This window comes from Eleutherodactylus coqui, chromosome 11, assembly GCF_035609145.1.
Source record: "Eleutherodactylus coqui strain aEleCoq1 chromosome 11, aEleCoq1.hap1, whole genome shotgun sequence".
NCBI lineage: Eukaryota > Metazoa > Chordata > Amphibia > Anura > Eleutherodactylidae > Eleutherodactylus > Eleutherodactylus coqui.
This window is the reverse complement of record NC_089847.1, coordinates 83,626,222-83,641,787: the sequence shown is the minus strand read 5'-3', so window position 1 is coordinate 83,641,787 and position 15,566 is coordinate 83,626,222. Positions and strand designations below refer to the sequence as shown.

Genomic DNA, 15,566 nt, shown 5'->3' with positions numbered 1-15,566 from the left:
CAGAATATCCTCAGCGGAAATTTCCGTGGCAAATTCCACAGCATTTCCGCATCCAAAAGAAGTCAAAATCTGCACCCAGTCTATTTTGAAACAGCCCTGTCCTTTTAAGAACGACGGAAGTAAAAATCATACGTTGTGAAAGCCCCGCCCACTGACATGTTGGCACTTTACAATAAATAAGTGGGTTTTGGTTTGCAGTTTGGGCACTCGGTCTCTAAAAGGTTCGCCATCACTGGTCTAGAGGAACAAAGCTTTCCCTCCTTTTTAGGTCTAAACCACCCAGTATGATCTAAATCCTACTCATCGCGTTTCCTCAAGAAGATTGATCAGTAGCGATATAATGTAGCCAATAATTATTAACAAATAAAAGACCATAACAAAAAGATGGTAAACTGGCGGCAAAGATGAGGGTACATGATGTAATTTACATAGCTGGTTTAAATAGTGTAAGCAGATTTATTATGACAGGTATCTCATAGATCTGTCTTAAAGGGCTTGTGCCAAGAATTAAATTTATTGCATATCCACAAGGTATGGGATAATTATTTGATTGGTGAGGGTTCAACCACTGGAACCCCTACTGATCATGAGAACAGGGGTCCTCAAGTGTTCAATATAAATGGATTGGTGGTCATACGTGTGCACTATCGCTCCATTCACTTCAATGGCACTGCCATAGATGGCCGAATACAAGTGCTTGGCTATCTATGGCAGTCCCACTGAAATGAAGGGAGTGAAAACACGCATGCATGACTGCCACCAGGAAACTTTTTTAACCCCTTTAATATGAACTGTGGGAAAAAAAGAAAGATGCGTCTAATCTGTTAAAAAGATTCTGCCACCAGGTTCATGACGTTTGACTTGAAGCTCAGCTCCGAGCCAAGTAGGCAACCATGCCGGCCTCTCCCTGCCCACAGCAGGCAGAATGACAGCTCTCTCCCTATACACAAAAGGGGAGAGACCTGTCAGTCTGCATGATGCAGGCGGGAAGACGCTGGCCCGGCTCCATGACTCAAAATTCATGAACCTGATGACAATCCCTTTAGGAGGCTCACACAGTTTAATACATTTAGCTTGTCTATTACCTGTCCATGTGCTTGAAAGTGAACTCTGTGCCACCTATGAGCTGACAAAAATTTGCACTATAGTTCAAGTCAGGTCCCTAACTGCCCCATTCACTAGCTACAGAGGTGCAGAGGGAACATTGGCTATAGGGGTGCTAAAATATATGCAAACATTGAATATTTCAATAATTTTAAATACATTAACAGCTTAGCTCAGGGTTGAGGTTTTTTTTTATTCTTACGCATTCCATGTCTTGAGTTGTGCAGCTTTTCTGACACTGAGATCCCACTTTATCTGGATCGTGAGACTTGCAGTCATAATAATACATTGGTGGGTTGCAGGCTAAAAGTAACAAAGCATATGATCAAAAGTAGAAAATAAGGTAAAATACAATAAGATTGTATAGGCTAAAAAAGTCTATAAATGATCCTTCAAATTTATTTACAATCAGGTTCCCTTTCCTTTCAAATACTTGGCCTTTTAGTATTCTGTTACTTCCACCGCATACAGCTACTATATTAGAGGTGCAGGGTATATTGAAAAATTTCCGTTATCATTTTTTAAATGAATGTGCGTCATTTTAAAAACTTGTAGTTGTAGATGTACTTCTGAATTATGCAAAAAAAGTTATACTGATAGGTACTCATCTGAATCATAGCTTCTAGGGGAGAATATCTCTGTAGTACAGTTCAGTATGGAGGCATTATACTGTGGCACACAGAACTAAATCTACAGGCTTTGTAGTACCAGTGGTTTACCTCCAATGGAGGTAGGCCATGCCGCTACTATGGGGCCTGTGTGCTCTGGGGGCCCTCTGCTTTCAGTTTATGGTGTTATGGGAACATGACAGATTCGCCTTAACAGACAGCTGACTCTACTAATCAGCACTTTCCCTAAAAGACAGAAAAGTGCTGATTAGTCGGTAGCTGCGCAGTACATAACTGAAGACGTGGGTTGTGCAGTAACAAAAACCAGGAGGACCACCGGAGCTTCAGTGCAGGATCGCCAGGGAAAGCAAGAGGTGAGTACTGTTTCTTTTATTGTTTTATGCCAACGCCAGCTATTTTTAAAGGGCCTTTCCAGGCAAAAACTATCGATGTCCTGTGCTCAGGATACATTATCAATAATTAATCGCCAGGAAGCCATCACTTTGGACCTCCGGTGTCGAAGTCTGGAGTGCCAGAAGTGAAATACCTGCTTCAGCTCCCACTGATTTCAATGGTAGTGAAGTCATTTATGGCACTTCCGCTCCCATCCCTAATGACAACTTTCAGCCCTGCTGCACTGACAGTGGGCTGAGCAATCAGGTAATCACCCGGAATCCCGCATGATGGGTCCTTGGCAATTAACTATTGATGAGGATAGGTCATCAATAGTATTTGCCCGGAAAGCCCTTTAAAAACAGCCGCCTCTTGCCTGGCGATCTTGCACTGAATCTCCAGTAGTCCGCCTGGTCTTTGTTTATAAGCCGCTAGCATGTGACCACTGCAGCCAATCAGTGGTCGCAGCACTCATGTGCCATATTCCTGGCATCACTGCTCAGTGATGGGAGCCCAGATGGCAGGATTATAGCATATGAATCATTGATGGCTAGAGCAGTCTTTAGCTGCATGAAATATTATTGCTGCCTGCATGTCATCAGAGACTGGCAGGGCACTGGCGGAGTTTCAGCACTGCATGACTGGAGGCAAATAAGACGTTAGTAGTTGTTTTTTTATTTTATACTAATGGCAGCTGTATTTGTTAAGCCATGGAGACTTGTGCCCCACCACCATGCTCCATTGGATGCTGTATGTGGGAGATATTCTACCCTAGAGGACAATAGCTCTGTAATTCGGCATGTAATAGAAAATGTCATCATTTTTTTTTCTTTTGGTTTGATACAGAATGAACAAAACAATTGCATATGCCTCCATATTAAATAAAAGGCATACAAAAATATAGTAAGGCCCCATGCAACTCCCAAAAAAACAAAGCTATAGTATGACTGTGCAGCATGAGGCAGAAGAAATGCAGTACTAAGCCTTCATCATGACCTAAAGATTGTGGGTTCAAGCCCCAGATGGTTCAGGTAGCCAGCTCAAGGTTGACTCAGCCTTCCATCCTTCCGAAGTCAGTAAAATGAGTACCCAGCTGCAAACCACCCCGCAAAAAACATCTGCCAGAAAAACAGTCTGCCGAGTTGTAGTGTTACCCAAGGAGTCAGTCATGACTCGATACTTGCACCAGGGAACTTTACCTATTATTGTTGCTGAGGGGAGTGAGACTCACCAACCGATCACTGAGACAAAAGGCCAGAAAGACTCGACTGAGTGCCATGCCACTTCAGACATGATTGGCTTTCCTCGGAAACTAAAGACAAGCTCAAATCTGTTTTAGCCAATATCTATGAACCTGTTTCAGCTTCTTAGAAGAGGTGATCACGGTTGAAGAAGCATAGTGCTCAGTTACTTAGTAACTTAGTATGTTAAACTGAAAAAAGTTATATGTCCATCCAGTTCATTACCCCCCAATGTTGATCCAGGGGAAGACAAAAAACCTCACTGAGGTACAAGCCAATTTTTCCCATTTAAGGGAAAAAATCCTTCCCGACTCTAATCTGGCAATCAGAATAATCCCTGGATCACCGATCCCTCTGAAGTAATTAGTGATTATAACTAGAGATCAGCAAGTACCCAAATGCTCGGGTCTGGTCTGCGTTATTCGAGTCGAGCTTTTCATAAAATTTGAGAGCTCTATTCGAGTAACGAACCCCATTGACTTAAATGGGAGACTCGAGCATTTTTGTATGTGGGACGCCAGGTGCCGAGCTTTTTTTTTTTTTTTGTCTCTCTCTCTCTCTCCCCCCAAGCCAGCCACAAACTACCGTTGAAATGCACAGCTTCGCAGTGGGGAGGGGTCAAAACTGACACGTCGCAGCGGGGCGGGGTCGAATACAGCATGATGCTCGCTCGAGTACCGAGCACCATCGAGTATGCTAATACTTGAACGAGCATCAAGCTCGGCAGAGTATGTTCGCTCAACTCTAATTATAATATATATAATTATATCCCTCAAGAAAGGCATCCAGGCCCCTCCTGTACTTTTTTAGTGAGTTCACATCACCACGTCCTCAGGCAGAGAGTTCCATAGTCTCACTGCTCTTACAGTAAAGAACCCCCTTCTGTGTTGGTGTAGAAACTTTCTTTCCTCTAGAAGAAGAGGATGCCCCCTTGTTACAGTCACAGTCCTGGGTAGTTGATTGCTTCTGCCTTTTGTTGCAGCAATCAGTGGGGGTTTCAGTATCCAGAGATCAAAACTGACATCTTCCTCTCACTGATATGTCCGACTTTTTATAAAAGTGTAGTTATTCTTTAAGGAATCAAAATTGATAGTGTTGCTCAAGATCCGCATCCACCTACAGTATGCCACACCATGTTCATCTGAGAACTTCTAGTGCCCATTTACTGGACAGCATTCACCCAGGACATACCTTGGCCAATCTCTATTCCCTTTGGGCATTCCAGGATTCCTCGTATACATTTACTGCAAAAAAGAAAATGCTGCATGTCTAGTCGCAACTCAAAGAAGCATTTGGAAATGAAAATGGACAGTCATACATATCATCATTACATGCTTTCTGTCTCATGACTAATACATATTGTATGTATGCGCTACTGCCTGCTATGCACTGTCTTTTTACCAATGTATTATAGCAGAAATGAATATGTACATGGAACTTTAAATACATGAAAACTCATTCTTCATGTACAGACATATACCGTATGTATATTTATTCAAGCACATATCAACCACTCAGATATGCACTCCGATGGTCTAATAAGTCATAAAAATAACAAGTGATAATATAGTGTTCATTGCAATGCCATATTTACTGATTGGGTTCAATTATGGGATTGGGGCTCATGCGCACGGACACAGAACCTGTACAGGTCCTTAATTATGGAGCCATTCAGTCACTGTTCACTGCCTAACAGGCTCCATGGAAGCCATGCTTCTAGGGAAAACCCTGTGTGTATATAAACAAGTCATGTTTTCTGTCGGAAGTTTTAGTAGGGCTTCTAAGGATGAACGTATGTGTAAATACACTCACTGCAATGGAGCGTATTTGCACATAAGCAAGGTATGGAGATTGCATTTGAAATGCCACGTGTTACTCCCTTTCCGTGGATTTCATGGCTATTTAAAGCCTAATGAGGTCTGGATGTGTTCTTTTCCCTGACACACCCCTCCCTTTGTGTATTTTCACACCTCTCATAGATGTCTATGGGACTTTTGCTATGCAATACAAAGGAACATAGAGCAGGTCTTACTTTTCCTCTGTGTTTATCAGACTTTGCCCGTGAAAATACCTGCACAAACAAAAATGTGTGAATAAGCCCTAAAATGCACTTTTAGGGCTCCTTCACATGGGTGTATTTGCACACAATACACTTGGTTCATTCACATTCCCTTTATTTGCTCATACATTTCTCTTGCACACAAAAAAATAGAGCATGTCCTATTTTATGTGCGCATTTGTGCACCAAAAGACCCCATTGCAGTCTATAAGGAGTGCACAAATAGAAATGTGATATGCAAGGGGATGCACAAAATACAGCGAAAAAACATGGGGAAAAGAACACATCTGGACTTCAATAGGTTAAATAGGCTTTTAAATCAGGACAGAGGAGGTGTGCGCTGCATTATGATCAGGCCCTGTGTGCACAAAAAGTATAATACAATGCACAGACATGTGAAAATCAACCTCGCTCGTAGCGCAAATACATTACGCTGCAGTATGCATAGAAACTTCATCATACCCTACACAAGGCTGACCGTCTGAAAACCATATTTCCGGACCGTCCACTTCTGTGTTACAGGTAACATCCAAATTTGAGGAACTTTATAAATCGGGAGTGCATTACCCTCTGACACACAAAAAGGAACTTATCCCTGTAATGTAAGGAGTGGTAAGACCTGCTCACATGTACTGACTGCGGACATGATACAAATCCCCAACACACAGCAGGACTATAAGATCCCAGGGACATTCACATGTTCCACGTCCGATGTTGTGTACCTGATCCTGTGCAGTAAATGTCCTGTTGGGGGCCTTTATGTTGGAGAAACAGGGCAAAAACTGAAAGCGAGGATGAGGTCCCACCGGCACACCATTAAAGAGAGAAAGACAGAATTACCTGTGGCAAAGCATTTTTCTAGTCATGGACACCGCATACAACATATGAAAGTTATTATACTTAAAGGGGTTGTCCCGCGCCGAAACGGGTTTTTTTTTTTTTTTCAACTCCCCCCCCCCCCCCCCCCCCGTTCGGCGCGAGACAACCCCGATGCAGGGACCTAAAGAAAGCTTACCGGAGCGCTTACCTTAATCCCCGCGCTCCGGTGACTTCTATACTTACCGGTGAAGATGGCCGCCGGGATCCTCTTCCTCCGTGGACCGCAGCTCTTCTGTGCGGTCCATTGCCGATTCCAGCCTCCTGATTGGCTGGAATCGGCACGTGACGGGGCGGAGCTACACGGAGCCCCATAGAGAACAGGAGAAGACCCGGACTGCGCAAGCGCGGCTAATTTGGCCATCGGAGGGCGAAAATTAGTCGGCACCATGGAGACGAGGACGCCAGCAACGGAGCAGGTAAGTATAAAACTTTTTATAACTTCTGTATGGCTCATAATTAATGCACAATGTATATTACAAAGTGCATTATTATGGCCATACAGAAGTGTATAGACCCACTTGCTGCCGCGGGACAACCCCTTTAAAGGCAATTTTAAGTCTGTATGTCACAGAAGAATTTGGGAATATAAGTTAATAACCACCTTTAATACCATCAAAAAATGGAATGAATCTTGGAGGGGGTTTTTACATCAGTGGAGAATATGAGATATGAGAAACCCAGAGCAGAGGTAACGTTGGCCTCGTGGTGACCCCCTAACATCAATCTAGAGACCATAAAACTTTCACATCCTTTGTCACTGGACTAATTGAGTATTTACTGTTATGCTCACCCCTTTCTGGTATTTTTCTAAGTGCTATTAATCACAACATGTCTGTGCCTTCTTATCCTGTTCTGGAATTCAATTAAAGTGTAAATTAATCACACCATGTCTGTGCCCTGCCATGTGATCATGTGTATATGTATTTATATAAATATGACTTTAGATCTGTTACATTAAGCCTGAGGAAGAACCCTGTGTAGGTTGGAAAGCTTGCTGTAGCATCATGTCTTTTTGTTAGCTATTAAAAAGTGTCATATCTACAAGATTACTTGGTTTCTCTTGCTGAAAACAATCACAATTTGCTTGGTAAAAATTGCTCGTGTGAATAAATCCATTCCAAAGAATGGATTTCATATTCAAGTTTTGTGTGAATCACATAAAACACGTGCAAGTTTCTTGCTTGTATGAATAAGCTGTTATTTCGGCCATGTTGAAGGTTCCTTACAATGGTTAATAAATGCAGCATTTGTGTAGATATGAAGGATATGAAGCTCTGTTTTCCAAATTCTTACCACAGGATGTCATCTATTTTAAATGTTTGATGAGCTGGAACAGTACGCCCCTTATAGCTGCAAGGACAATCCTCCGGGTGAACACACTTTTCATCGTGTGTCAGGTAAGTCCCTTCTGGACAGCTGCAGCCTTCTCTTGGATCAGCAGTAATATGACACAGGGTATCTGGTTCTGCTAAAGAGGTGCAAGTGAAATTGCACTGCCTCGGGCTAGATGTAAACACCAAGGTCTCAGGACAGCCGGGATCTGATAGAAATATAAGAGAAATCCATTTTAAAATGTGTGTGTGTATGTATGTATATGTGTATATATATGTATACGCACACATATATATATAAACCCTGTATGTGTATGTATATGTGTGTGTGTGTGTGTGTGTGTGTATACACATATAAACATATAGGGTTATTACAGATGATCTTCCCGTTGAATGACACTCAGATACATAAATTTGATATCAATGGAAGCAGGAACTCAAAAAGTTTTGTTGTGCAACATCAAAAATGTTTTCTACATCAGAGGTGTTCAATATTAGCCCCTCTCATAGATTGAGTTTGTAATCAAATTCCTGCCATATACATTGTAGCCGATTACAACTGACTGATGCAATGGCTTCTGTCATACATTCTCATATTCAGCATGGTGGGTGGTAAGGGGAGCACGTAGACTCTAAGGCTGGGTTTCCACAGGGTGGATTCTCGGCGGAAATCGCGTGGTTTGGCCGCAGCAAAAAAACGTGAGATTTCCGCTGGGAGAACAGCCGCTTCAAAACCCGCAATGGCGGGAAAAAAAAAATGGATATGCTGCGGTCAGCAAATCCGCGCTGCAGCAGCGGCTTCTGCCGGTTTAGCCGCAGCGGATTTGCCATCCTGTGTGGACGAGATTTCTCAGAAATCTCGTCCACATGGCTGGTTAATCCCGGGATTAGCGTCCGCATGCGGATTTGCCGCGGTGAAATTCCACGCGGATTTGCCGCGGTGAAATTCCACACGGAATTTCCACGGCAAATCTGCCCCGTGTGAACCCAGCCTAACACTTCCCAGAAAAAAAAAATTACATGGTGTAAGGTTCAGGGAGCGTGCAGACCAAGGAAGAATTTCACTATCGTCACTACATGCATGGCCAATACATCTGTTTGGTAGTCGCCGCTCACTTTTGACTTCATTGTGACAATGATGAATGGGGGTGCCCCGTCCTGTTGTAAGATGAAACCGGGAGTTCCAGGAGTAGTAGAAGCCATATCTGTATGATGTCCAAGTATGAAATCCCTGGAATTGCTTCCTCATGGAAAAAGTAGGGGCCGTACATTTTCCTACAGGTTATAGCACAAAATGCATTCACCGTAGGAAAGTCGTGCATACGCTCCACGTAGAAGTGGGTTTTCTCTCCCCCAGATTATTACATAACATTAGTTAACTGACCGAAAGGTGGAAGGCGGCTTTATCCCTAAACATGAAAGATGCCATGAACCAATCGCTTTCCATTAGAATTTGCAGACTTTCGCAGGAAGAATGTCGCCACACTTTGTCATCCAATTTCAGGGCCTAAAACAAATACCATCAGTAGAGATAACATTACAAATGTTTGCGCAGAGTCTTCCACAGTCAGCTGCGGGACGTCCAATTCTTCTTGCTCCGACGGTGAATTTCTGAGGACTTTGTATGAAAATTGCATGGACACGCTCCACTGTTTCCACACTTACTAGTGGACAGCCAGATGATTTACAATTACAGATGCAACTTTTTTCCCTTAAATTGGAGTACCACTTAAGAATTTTGCGCCCACTGAGTGGATCTTCACCAAACTTTGTTTGAAAATAAGGTTACACACTAATAACAGGCTGCTAGACATGAAAACCAAGGACACAAAATGCTCTTCTATCTTCGTTGGCAGACATTTTGTCTCTATCCCCCTAGCGACACCTACAACAGAATAAAACTTTTTGGGTCTATTCTAGCAAAACGGTCTACCATAAGATGGTCCTTGTTGCCCATAGGAACCAATCACAGTGCAGCTTGCATTTTACCTCAGCAGCTTGAGAAATGAAAGCTGCAATGCTGTGATTGGTTTCTTTGGGCAACAAGGACCGTTTTACTGTTAGACAATTTCGCTACATTAAAGTTTTGAGTTTCTGTTTCAATTGATATCCAATTTATATATCTGAGTGTCATTAAACTGAGTTATGAATGTTTCAAATCGGGAAGATCATTTGTAATAACCCTGACTGTACATAGTTAATTTAAGAAGAAGAAGCAAATTTGGGGATTTAAAGGGAACCTGACACTTGCTGAAGCACATTAAACTAAGTTATGGAGCTGTTAGGGGAGGTGACAGGGAGCTGGGTGATGTATTTTTTATACTCATACACTTTCTGGTTCCCGTTGCTGCTGAAGTCTGCACACCACATCAAAATCTGAATCTTCAGAGTTCCATTGAAGGACTCTCCTATAAGAGTCTAACGCGCAAGTTAGTTTATGGGGCTTTAAACAGGTGACAGGTTTCCTTTAATTACTAACAAACTACAAAAGATGGGTTCACAATCCGTACATCGCTGAAAAGAGGAAGGTTCAAAGTTTTTTCATGACAAACCGTAAGTTCCAGTTTTCTGACACATTACATGACTGTTTCTTGTTGTTTAGAGATTACTGGAAAATGGCGTCACCAAAGGCGAAATTGTGTGCTTGAGTTAGCCAAGTGTGAATCCATTGTTCAAGTGTAATGTAAATTCCGACACCAATTCTGAAAACACTCTCCTCGTCACAAGCAAATTTATGAGTGGTAAATATGTTGAACTTGGTTGCATATGCAAATAGAAAAACACTGGTCGCCCGCATACGTCTCATGAAAATGTGGCGCATACTAGAGCTGCTTTCGAAGAAGTCCAAGAAAATTCACACCCAAAGCAAGCCTTGAACTTGGAATTCCTCAACCACAGGTATGGCGTGTTCTGAAAAAGTGTCTGCATATGAAGTCGTACAGTTTTAGTTACTCCAGGCATTGACTCCAGATGATCATACAAAGGTTTGAATTTTGTGCTGCAATTCGGCAGGATATGGAAGGGGACGATTTTCTGGTTAAGAGCCATTCTTTTTCTCAGAGTGAACTGTGATAGAAATGTCGTACTTTGACATGCTGCAAAACTGGTAGTTTCCCCAACTTGAAGAAGTTTCTGAAAATTTTCATGCAAGACCGTGCCCCCCTCCTCATTAGCTGGTGCGTATTCAATAACTAGGCACCAGCTAATTAGTGTGTAGCAAGTAATGGCCACTGCTTTGATGTTTGTTGTGCAATCATGGTGGCTATGTTGAATACATACCACTCCACACACCTCAGGGACCATAAGACTATAAGCGTGACACTAAGCGGTGCAATGTAGCAGAAAGTGGAACTAACTGGTATGGGCTAAAAAAACAATGAACCTTGAACATCTCAGCGATGTGAGGGTTGTGTACCTGTCTTTTGTAGTTTGTTTGTGATTAAAATCTCCAAATCTGCTTCTTCTTTTTGAATAATCCTGTATATAGATTTGTCATAGTGGAAGGTTTATGCTTAATTTACTCTTATAATTAATAATGATTATCTTTGCTGTAAGCATTGCCTGTAGATTATAATTTTATGTTGATTGGAATTATTTTTATTATAGCCCCAACACAATCCATGATACCATACATAGCAACAACATCACTTAAAGGAATTGCCAGCTTTGTATAGTATGTTTTGGTAGATAGTTTCCTCAAAGTTAAATTAACCACAGTTTATACCCCAGTTATCAGCTTGGACAAAAAACTTGTCTGAAGCTCCAATTGTAATGCTTTAAGGACCAGGCTGATTTGGTCTAAAAGGAGCAGACACCTTTTAGGTATTTTATTCATATAGTGATTTTTACTGCCCTGTTTTTTTTCTTTAGCTACCAAAATTATTTTTGCTGCATTTTCTTTTTCTGTGAGCTACTTTTTAAATATCTATTTTCACAGTTTTTTTTTTAGTTTTATGAGGTGCAAAAAGCTAAAAAATATTTTTTTTTTTCATTTATAGTTGTTGATTTTTAAAATTAGTATATTTATGTTAAAATAAAGTATAGGAATGGGTTCCTTATTTTGTTTCAGATATTTTGATATATAATTTGAATAGTCTCAGATTATAAGATTCATATGGCAGCAGTTATGGCTGAAGTCGGTGGTGGGCTTTTTTTTTTCACATTTATATTTTTATTTTGTTATTTATTTTTGTAACCTTTGTGACTTCATATAAGACCTACAGAGAATATTCATTTTGTCTTTTTTTTTTCACACTTTTCTACTATGGCTGGGGTGTCCATGGAAGCTGCAATTACAGGGGAACGCCCTCCTGCAGTGACAGTAGTCATTGGCAAAGCTGTTCTGGGTCTGCTAGGACTCTGCAGCAAAGCCATGGCAGAGGGCATCCGGCAGTCACATGATCGCCAGGTCAAATAGCAGAGGTGGCACTTCTTTCTCTCATTGAGTGCTATGTAGTCTGCACGATAAAAGGCAGAAGCAGCTAAAAAACTCTTCTTCTTTCTCCTCTGGGTGCTCGGCCGTGACTAACAACCAAGGACCTGATATGCTCCTGCTGCATTGCAGGAGCTTTAATTCTGCACCAGATTTTTACCAGCGAATGGGATTAAATCCCAGGACCAAGCATCGTAAATGTATGGCGCTTGGTCCTGCTCTGGTTAATCAGGTTATTATAAAATACTTTTAGGACGAGAAGCTTTCCAACTAGTATGTGATATTGATGTTTTTTTTCTGTTACTGTGAGTTTTATTTGTATTTTGCCAGGTGTTAGTATCTTTATAATACAGACATGCAGATTTAGGTAAACATGTGACTTTGCAAGCATCCTTACCACAAAGGTTATCTCTCCAGTTTTGCAGAAAGACATTTTGGCTCCTACATTCATTCGCATACTCTCCAAGCCAGGAACACATAGCTTCCTCACTGTTCTCTGAGTTACATACATCATATATGCAGTGCTAAGGGAAGGAAGCAGAAAGAGTTTGCAATTACTTATAATGTAGAAACTTACTTAAAGGGTTAGATCATCAATAGTTGATTGGCAGGTGTCCGCTGCTCAGGCATTCTCTGAGTTGATTGAAGTGACAGTGTGGCTGAGTACTGCACCCACTTCGGTCCATACCAGGCACTGTCTGCTTCACCCCTGTATGTTGTATAGTGGCTGTGCCTGGTATAGTAACTCAATCCTATTCACTTGCATAGGGCTGAGGTGCTCCCAGGCCATGTGATTGATGAACGTGACATCATATGCCTGAGAAGAAGCTATGGTGCACACATGAATGCCGTGGCCTCTTTAGGAAGCTGATTGGTGGGATCCCGCCCACTCCATACAAACCCCATTTACATCTGCCATACATGCATGTTGGATGTTACCGAGGGGTTAAGGAGTTAGTATTGTGTGCTTTAGAAAAGCTAAAGATGAAGCCCGCTAATAATTTTATTTTATTGGTAAGAAAAAAGGATGCATTAAGAAGGCTAGAGAAGAACAAAGATATTATGTCTGAAGTCAAGGGGGAGCGGTAACTATGGGTAAGGAAATGTATTTTGAGACTATATATTGTATTTTAGGGATTAAAAATGTAGGCTAAAAAATGCCCCTACTAAGAAATACCAAAGGGAACTGAAAAGTATCCTCAAAGAAGGAAAGCAATGGGACATATTAGATATAGTATGAATATGTATATGGATAATAGTATGAATATGTATATGGATAATAGTCATTGTCTCCCTGTAATATAGTATGTGTTCGTTTTAATAGACTGTCAGATTGGAGCTCTAGGACCATATATTTACAATCTTCTAACTATCCTTGGCTGGCCGTAGTAGTTTCTGCTAGCATCCACCCTCATCGACTGCAATTGTATCTAAGTATATGGAAGCTTATTGGCCTGGACACTGCATTAGTTTCCTGAAGCTTGACAATTTGAGTTGAAAACCGATGAAAAGCCAAAGTCTATTGAAATAATTGAGTATTAATAAAGCAGCCACTACAGTAGGTGCTGAAAGAAAAAAACCTGCTCAAAGTCACTCTACAACTTTTATCATCATGTTGGTTTTTGGTTCAAAATTCTGTACTAATTAATTTCTTAATGTATCTTTTGAAACTACTTTTTTCGCTGAGGAGTTAAACTTGTTGCATGCACAGTGGGTACTTACTGTGACACATACCGGTAGCTGACACCTGCCTGCAGGGGCCAGGAACAGAGAGAACCCAGATCTCAACCATTTAACCCCTTAGGTGCCATGGTTAATGCTGACAGCGGCATCTAAGTGGTTAGACGCTGTCACTTGATTGGTCTCCAATGATATGAAGTGCCAAACAACTGTCATGACAGCTGAAGGCCTAGTGAAAACATCCATGCCTACCATCCTAGTATAGCTATTACTACAATGACCGCCAAGGAGCAATACATTGCAATACACAAATATCAAAATCAAGAGATTACATGTTCTAGTCCCACTAGGGTGCTAAAAAAAAGTTTACTTCCCCCTTGACCCAGTTTTTGAAGAAAAAATCTAAATAGTAACGCCTCTTTCACACAAGCGACAGCGATATCACATTGAATGGCCGTGATTGGTTCATTGAGCGTTGCAGTGACTGGCTGAGCCGCGGCGCTCAAGAACAAATCAGAGCCAGCGCTTCCTGGATGCGGGCTATTTGAACCCCCTGACCAGGAAGCAGTGGATGAAGACTACAAACAAGTGCAGCAGAACAGCCGTAGAAGTGCGGTGGAGCGGACAGTGCCTGTTAGGTAATGTACTGTTTTTTGGGTTTTTTTAAGGGCAGCTAGGGCTTATTTTTAGGGACAAACAGTAGGACTTTCTACTGTAAAAGTTGCATTGCATCACACGAAAACTGTGCAATGCAACACAAACAAAGGCTCCATAGGGAAACATGGGTTACAAAACATCGCAAATTGCAGCTGTATAGAGCATGTCATGATTTTTTTCTTTCGCAATGTATCAGCCTACAAAACATCGCTAATGTGAAGGAACCCATTGGAGAGCACGGGCTTCACATACATGTCATTTGTAACTCTGTTGCATCGCGAGAAAATCTCCCGATTTTGTCGCCAGTGTGAAAGTGGCCTAAAAGCAATGTATATAATTGGTATTGCCACATCCAAAAATGCTGGACCTGGGATCCCAACAAAGTTTAAAAAATACAACAAAAGTATTTTTTTTGGCAACCACTACTCCCAAATTAAAGGGGTTGTCCCGAGAAAGCAAGTGGGGTTCAGCACTTCTGTATGGCCATATTAATGCACTTTGTAATATACATCGTGCATTAAATATGAGCCATACAGAAGTTATTCACTCACTTGTCTCCATCCTCGCGCTGTCTCTGCGTCCCCGTCGCCATGGAGCCGTCTAATTTCTTCCTCAGCAGTCTGTTTTAGACGCGCTTGCGCAGTCTGTACTCTCCCCGCTGTGAACGAGCCGCTCCAGCGTGCCTGCGCGATACAGCTCATCTGCGCATGCGCAGACGAGCTATCACTGCACGGGAGCGGCGTTTCATTCATTACAAGTGCACGCCTCCACCGATGACGTCAGTCACCTGCTCACGTGACCGGCATCTCGGGAGCGCGCATGAAAGCCTCCTGGAAGCGCGGTGCACCGTGGAACGCACCCTGGGACATCACAGGCGCCATCTTGGAAGAAGAACTTTATAAGTTATTATTTCTTCAAAACGGTAAGTAGGAAGCGGTTTATAACCGCTTTAGAGGGCTGCTTTATGCCGGGGGGTGACAGGGGGAATGGGCTAATTGAAAATTTTGATGTTTTGGCTCGGGACAACTCCTTTAAGGAATGAAAAATGATCAAAAAGTCACATACACCCAAAAGAATACCAATAAAGATTACAGCTCATTTCACAAAAAAATCCACAAAAAAACAAGGCCTCACACAACGTCACTGACAGAAAAAAATGGATGTAAGAATAAGGAGAAAAAT

The 15,566-nt window shown here is 41.9% G+C and overlaps 1 protein-coding gene across 1 annotated transcript in view; it reads right to left on the bottom strand.

The window, feature by feature from the left end:
* Positions 1-15,566, bottom strand: part of LOC136581731 (mucin-5B-like) — a 147,540-nt gene that overhangs the window by 89,217 nt on the left and 42,757 nt on the right. Inside the window, exons 15-18 of the mRNA XM_066582355.1 lie at positions 12,445-12,571; positions 7,578-7,824; positions 4,538-4,590; positions 1,307-1,407 (exon numbers count right to left, since the gene is read on the bottom strand). Of these exons, the coding sequence (XP_066438452.1) occupies positions 1,307-1,407; positions 4,538-4,590; positions 7,578-7,824; positions 12,445-12,571 (528 nt within the window). The remainder of the gene's footprint in view (positions 1-1,306; positions 1,408-4,537; positions 4,591-7,577; positions 7,825-12,444; positions 12,572-15,566) is intronic.